General features: G+C 41.5%; 1 protein-coding gene across 2 annotated transcripts in view; it reads right to left on the bottom strand.

Annotated features, from left to right (window-relative positions):
* CCNG2 (cyclin G2) overlaps positions 1-6344 on the bottom strand; it is a 9368-nt gene extending 3024 nt beyond the window's left edge. The window contains exons 1-6 of one of the 2 annotated variants that reach the window (XM_008055629.1): positions 6118-6344; positions 5414-5551; positions 3876-4126; positions 3597-3675; positions 3420-3518; positions 493-698 (exon numbers count right to left, since the gene is read on the bottom strand). In XM_008055629.1, the coding sequence (XP_008053820.1) occupies positions 493-698; positions 3420-3518; positions 3597-3675; positions 3876-4126; positions 5414-5551; positions 6118-6255 (911 nt within the window). In that variant the 5' untranslated portion in view covers positions 6256-6344. The remainder of the gene's footprint in view (positions 1-492; positions 699-3419; positions 3519-3596; positions 3676-3875; positions 4127-5413; positions 5552-6117) is intronic. The other variant, XM_008055633.1, reaches the window with a different exon arrangement.
* Between the last annotated feature and the right edge of the window lie 285 nt (positions 6345-6629).

Below are 6629 nucleotides of genomic sequence, written 5' to 3'. Positions count from 1 at the left end.
AAAAAAAAAAAAAAAAAAAAAAAAAAGAAAAGAAAATGTTAAGTAACTTAGTTTACAAGCCAAAACAATTAAACTCTGAATAAGACAATAATATTTGACAAAACTGTAAGAACACCTGCTGAAGTATGCCCTGTCAGCAAAGGTAACTTCATTTTTACTCTAGTTACTACCCCTGCCTCTTCCCCACAGCACCACACTGGAATTCTCACTAACATTAACAAGCCCAGAATGCTGTCTCAGTTGTCAGTTTGTTTCTAACTGTATTTCAAAGAGCAAGGGAGACGAGGAAGAAGATGGAAAAAAAACCAATGAAAAATGAGGCAGGGGCTTATAAATAATTACCTATTTTAACAAAAATACTTACCTGAATAAATGGTGCTGTTAGAGTGGGAGCTTTCTCTGATGCCTTATTTTACAGTATTCCAAAGTTCTCTTTTGAGTATAAAATCAATAATATTAGTCTGGGGAAGTTTAGTGTGGGAGCCTGCTTACCTTTCACTTTCATCAAAACAACCCCCCTCCGGTATCGTTGGCAGCTCAGGAACACTATAGTAGCTATTGTGGAGATTCTGGGCTGTGCGCCTTGAAACAATCCAAACCAGCTTCTTAAGATCTGGTTTGCAACATTCAGGAGAAGAATATTCAGCTAGACATTTAGAAACCAACTCCCTCCAGTAAAAGAACTCGGTGTCATTAACCTGAAAAGAGATATTTTAATGAAGAGGTTACCAGTGGTTCCCAAACCTTGCTGTACCTTGGATCACACCAGGTGATCTGTAAAAAAATACTGATGCCTGGCTCCCACGCCAGCTATTCTGATGTAATTGATAAGGAGTGCAACCTGGGCATCAAGAGTTTTTAAAGTTCCTCAGGTGCATGCGCCAAAATGTAAGAACCACTAGTTGAGAGGAAGAACATCATAAATATGATTTGCATAAGTTTCAATACATAGATAGTTTTGTCTATTCTAAGAAAACATACTGACCTAAAAACTCTCTAGTTGATAGCCTCAATGCAAAGGAATTTAACATTTCTTTTGTTATAGGAATATTTTGTTACAGAACAAGATAAACCAACTTAGGTCTCTGTATCAACAGAAACCAACTTAGGTTTCTGTATCGAGGCATTATTTGGATTGCTAATAATAGACACTTACATTATGATACCAGATACAAACTAAAGAAGTTAGTAATATGAAAGAGGAATTTCCCAAAAAAAGATACAGTTCCTCTACCACTGGGTCCCAGTTTGCTTATTTATTTATTTAGAATTGGAGTCTCACTCCGTCACCCAGGCTAGAGTGCAGTGGCACACTCATGGTCACCCCAGCGTCAACCTACTGAGCTCCAGCAATCCTTCTGCCTCAGCCTTCCAAGTAGCCATAACTACAGGCACCCACTACCATGCCCAGCTCTTTTTTTTTTTTTTTTTTTTTTAATTGTACAGCTTGTCTCGCCAAGCTGCCCGGCTGCTCTCCCGTGGGCTCAGGCAATCCACTCGCCTCAGCCTTCCAAAATGCTGAGATTATAGGCTGAGCCACTGAGAACGGCCAATTTCAAGGAATCTGTTTTCACTGAAGATGTTTCCAGATACCGCTACCAATAAAAAATTCAAAAGAAAACTAATAAAATCACGATTTAAACAAAAGCTAGAAGTTATCTATATTACAAACAAAATGTTCACATGGTATGTACTTCCACCACAAAGGTATCTGCATATCATCCCAGCCTCCCTTTTCACCTAATCCAGTGACATCTTAACCCCCTGGTAACCTGGCTTTTACCACTGTTTTCATGACTGACATGACCCCTGAGGTACCCAGTGACCGCCTTCACTTATTATACTGGACCTCTCCTCAACACTCAATACTCTTGACCACCTCCTTCTTAGAAAGTTCTTTCCAATCCAACAGTGGTCTTGTGTCAGGATGTACCTTTCTTCATTTAGCTCCTAGAGGCGGAGAACATCAATGCTGAAAACCCAGAACTTCAATTCAACCCTCCACAAAGAACTCCACAAATTTCTTTCTTTCTTTTTGAGTTGGAGTCTCACTCTGTCGCTTAGGCAGGAGTGCAGTGGCACACTCACAGTCACCGCAGCCTCAAACTGCTGGGCTCAGGCAATCCGTCCGCCTCAGCCTTCCAACTAGCTGCAACTATAGGCACGTGCCACCACGCCTGGCTAATTTTTTTATTTATTGTAGAGATGAGATCTCACCAGGTTGCCCAGGCTTGTCTCAAACCCATGGGCTCAGGCAATCCTCTCACCTCCTCCTCTCAAAGTGCTAGGATTATAGGAGTGAGCCACCATGCCTGGCTGATTCCACAAATATCTTATGGTGTCAACTACTGCTTCTCCATGAAAAAAACCTAAATCTCAATCTCCAACTATGATTTATTTTCTGAGTTTTAATCCCAGACAGCCAAATACCTGTTAGACACACCTACTTACTCATGTATACAATGATACTTCTTTTATTACCAATTAACTTCTCCCAACTTTCTGTCAATGATGCTAATATTCTCTCCACTATTAGGTACAAGTCTTGGTCATTCATGACTTCTGCCTTATTTCCATGCTTGGCTTTCAAAACCACTGCTTTAGTTGAATAGCCTTACTCCTGCTTGTGACTATAACCCAGACATTCTATCTGCAAGCCTACCCTAAAATGACTCCCCTATCCATCTAGTCCATCAATTTCTTGGCCATATGTCTTGCTGTCCAAACCTTCACTGTCAGACTCTTTTGCTCCAACCATGCTCCCAGTCTTCTGTTTAGTGCTTCTCCTGTTCTTCCTGCTTCTTTGCTAACAAACCACCAAAGGACTCCCTATATTCACTATTATCTGGCACTGAGACACAATAATAAATAACAGAATATACCACCTCATGTTAAGTATCATATTTCCCCAACTAGACTATTAGATTAAGAAAAAGAACTGTGCTTTTGCTTTACACCTCTTTAGGACTGTAAAGACTTACTGGGCTGGCCTGCCTAAGGAATTTAAAAAGAGACACTGAGGTTCCGTACGTCACATCATTTGGTGATGTTGCTAATGGGATGACAATTCAGCCCCACAGGCGTGATGGGATCCCACTAGCATATGTACTGAGGCTACTTCCTAGTATGAATTTTAGAACAATGCATATGTGGCAACGTATACATCTGTATTACCTGATGGCATGAAAACTATACAAGGGACACTTGCATGCAGAAAGAAGCTGGGTTAAGTACCACTTCCTTTCTCGATTAATACTGGCTGAGTCAAAGCTGCATTTTGAAAGCACTTGAAATACAAGAAAAAATGAGAGTAAAAGTTAAGGGCCCACAAAGTACTACAATGTCTAAGTCACCACACACAAAAAATGAAACATTAGGAAAGAAATTTGCTTCAAAGAATAAGGACTGACAATATTTACCTTGGAATGTTTTTTAACTAGCAAGAGAATTTCCAGTAGTTCAACGGATTTCAAAGTTTCTACTTCCAAATTGAGAAGGCACAAAGCTAATACAGATGGCTACAAAAAAAAAAATATGTATTTTTTAAAAAATTCAAAGTAGAAATTGTGAGACATTTAAGCAAGAAATCAACTCACTTTCGCTTTTGAAAAGACAAGTCGGCAGTTGCAAGCTTTCAGTTGAGCTTCTAGCTTATCAAGACTCAGTATTTCTTTCCTATACAATGCAAGAAAGAACAAAGATTCATTAAATTTCCGAAGATTTAAATGACTTTAAGGAGTTTTTAAGGACCTGACATTACAAGTTCAAATTGAAAGTCTGAAGGGGTAAAAATATCAATTTCACTGGCATTGTAATTATCTACCATTAGTGAAAGCAGTTCTCAAAGTACAAAACTTATTTTTAAGCCCACTGACCTTTCTGAAGTATGACAAAGTACAATAGTATGGTATAAGTGCAAAAAGTTTAAGGCAGTAGTAGCTTCCAATTCATAGTGTAATTTTTCTGAAATTATTTTTTCCATCCGTTTTATGTCAGAAGCAGTACATTTACATTGACTAATCCGGATCATATCATGAGTGGATGGAATATTGCATTCTTCTTCAACTATTCTAGCAGCCAGCAAAAAACAACAGACTCCAATGCAAGACAAATGTTTAGGCTTCACCTGAAAAAGAACAAAAGGTTTCCTTTAACAATTGTCACTTCTATTCAGGAAAGCGACACTTGTAAGAACACTGTAATGATGCCCATAATTTTTTTTTTTTTTTTTTGGAGTTGGAGTCTCACTCCATCGCCCAGGCTGGAGTACAATGGCACACTCACGGGCCACCCCAGCGTTGACCTGCTGGGAACCAGCAATCCTTCCACGTCAGCCTTCCAAGTAGTCAAAACTACAGGTACGCACTACCACGCCCAGCTAATTTTTGATTTATTGCAGAGACGAGGTCTTGCCAAGTTGCCTGGGCTAGTCTCAGGCAATCCTCTCGCCTCAGCCTCCCAAACTACTGGGATTACAGGCTGAGCCACCGATCCCGGTCTATGGTACCCATACTCTTAAGACAGAACAAAAGCAAATCCTTTTTAACCTCCATTTTAAAAAAAGAGACTTTTTTAACATTCATTTAATTTAAATTTTAACACAGGTGGAAAAAAGCTCCTATGCAGGTTTAAAAGCTAGATTTCTAGCACTAAGTTATACTTCATATATCAGACTTCAGAAATTAATAACACTATCTCCCCCCAAAATAAACTAAGTCTTTCAGCACCAAAAGAAAAAGCTTCTTGGTGTATAAAATATTTTCTACTTATCTTTTTACATAAAAATCTTTAAGAATGTAGTTTTGCCCAGGAGAAGTATCACATCAGTTATGCAGAATGGGACATATGCAAAAGCTGCCACAGACAGATGGCCGCCCTTTTCTTTTCTATGCCCTGAAAACGGACCCAGCAGCTGAAAGGAATCCTATTGGCAGAAGAACTACTGCATTTTTCTAACAGTTGCTGGCAATTGTTAAGAAGACCTTAAAAAGACCGTGGCTCCCTGTTTTGAAAAGACTTATAGGAAAGGCAGTGGGGTCACCTTTAATATACGGTTATACTTCATCTATCACATTCCAGCGTTAAAAACATCTAGGCTCCAACAGAAATATGATGAGATGAAAATATGAAAACCTTATTTTGAGGACTGTCTATATCCAGTCAATACCTAAAAAACAATAGTTTCCCCTTGGCCACATCTTCAAAGAGAAAGTGCTTAAGAAGTACAGCAAAACCTTACTTTAAGAGACAATACACTACATTTTGTAGTCTTAGCCTGGCACTGACAATCACAATTCTTATTCTAAATTTCTATGTAAGTGGGCATTATTACATTCCTTTGATATTTATTGAACCCTTGTGTGCTAGGCACTGAGCATGCAAAAATTATACATTTATAAAAATGATTAAATACCTTCATAAGAGCCAAGAATCTGTCCAAAATATTGACAGCCAGGACAAAAGTCTCAGTGCAAGATCCAAAAAAGTTAGTTAAACTCCTTAAATCTTCTACTTTGGCATTTCTCAATCTTGGACACAAAGTGTTATCATTCTGCAATAAAACCAAGAGCCAAAGTTTATAATTTTCCTTATAACCGGATGGATAATACACACAAAGAATAAGGTAACTTTTCCCCCTCAGTCTTCAAGAATATGAGAAAGAGTGATAAAGCTGTACAGTTTATCAAGTATAAGATGTAAAATCACTGCTTTTTAAAAACAAACCTCAAAGAGTTTCAGCAAGGCAATATAAGGTAAACTGTTGCTACATTCCAGAAGGTAACACACTTGCGTGTTTTTCTCTCCTAAACTCATTTAAGATACTACTATAAACAAAGATTTCAAAGACAGAGGATATTTCTACCACTGAACTCTCGGTTCACAAGGCTCTCCCACCCAGAAGCCACAGGAGGGCAAATGCCACGGGCGAAGCTGCACTTCCCCAAGCATCCCTTGCGTTCTTGCTGAGAAACAAAGCCTGGCCCTGCAACAAGGTTCACCTTGGTACTCCGGGAAGGCCCAGGTTGGTCTCCAGCTACTGTGCAGGCATCAGTCGTGGCTGAACTGGGAAGGGAGGCCCCGCCGGTACTGGAGCAGGTTACCTTTCCGCCCACTTACCTCTGGGGTGGCCTCAATCACACTCAGCCCTTTCTCCCGGGGCTGGAATCTCTGTTCTTGCTCCAGGTAGAGGCTCAACACTCCGAAGAGCTGGACCCTTTCCCGACTTGCCAAGGGTTTGGCCCCCAAATCCTTCATCTGCAGCAACGACACCACGCACAGCCGGTAACCCGGGGCTGACAGGGGCTGGAAACGCTAGGAAACGACACCTCCAGCGAGGGGAACCGCCCACTCCGCGACGGCGAGCGAGCGAGGGGCCGGTCACGTCCGCCGGAGCCCGAGCGATCCCCCCGGGGCTAGGGAAGTGCGCGGGGGAGGGACCGCACGGGAGAGACCTGCCGGCCTCCGCCTCCCACTGGTTCTTAAACAGGAAACTGCCCGCGGTAGCGGGGTCCCCACGCCCCCCCACCTCCGACGTCGCGCGGGGAGGGGACTTCTGTCCCCGGGGCGGCGAGTGGGGAATCCGGGGGGCGGGGCGGGAAAGTCTTGCGACTGAACAAAGAACGGGGCGG

Source organism: Carlito syrichta, unplaced genomic scaffold, assembly GCF_000164805.1.
Source record: "Carlito syrichta isolate Samal-C Ts95f unplaced genomic scaffold, Tarsius_syrichta-2.0.1 Scaffold82255, whole genome shotgun sequence".
Classification (NCBI taxonomy): Eukaryota; Metazoa; Chordata; class Mammalia; order Primates; family Tarsiidae; genus Carlito; species Carlito syrichta.
Note: the sequence above shows the minus strand (reverse complement) of the source record. Positions and strands in the feature narration are given on the sequence as shown.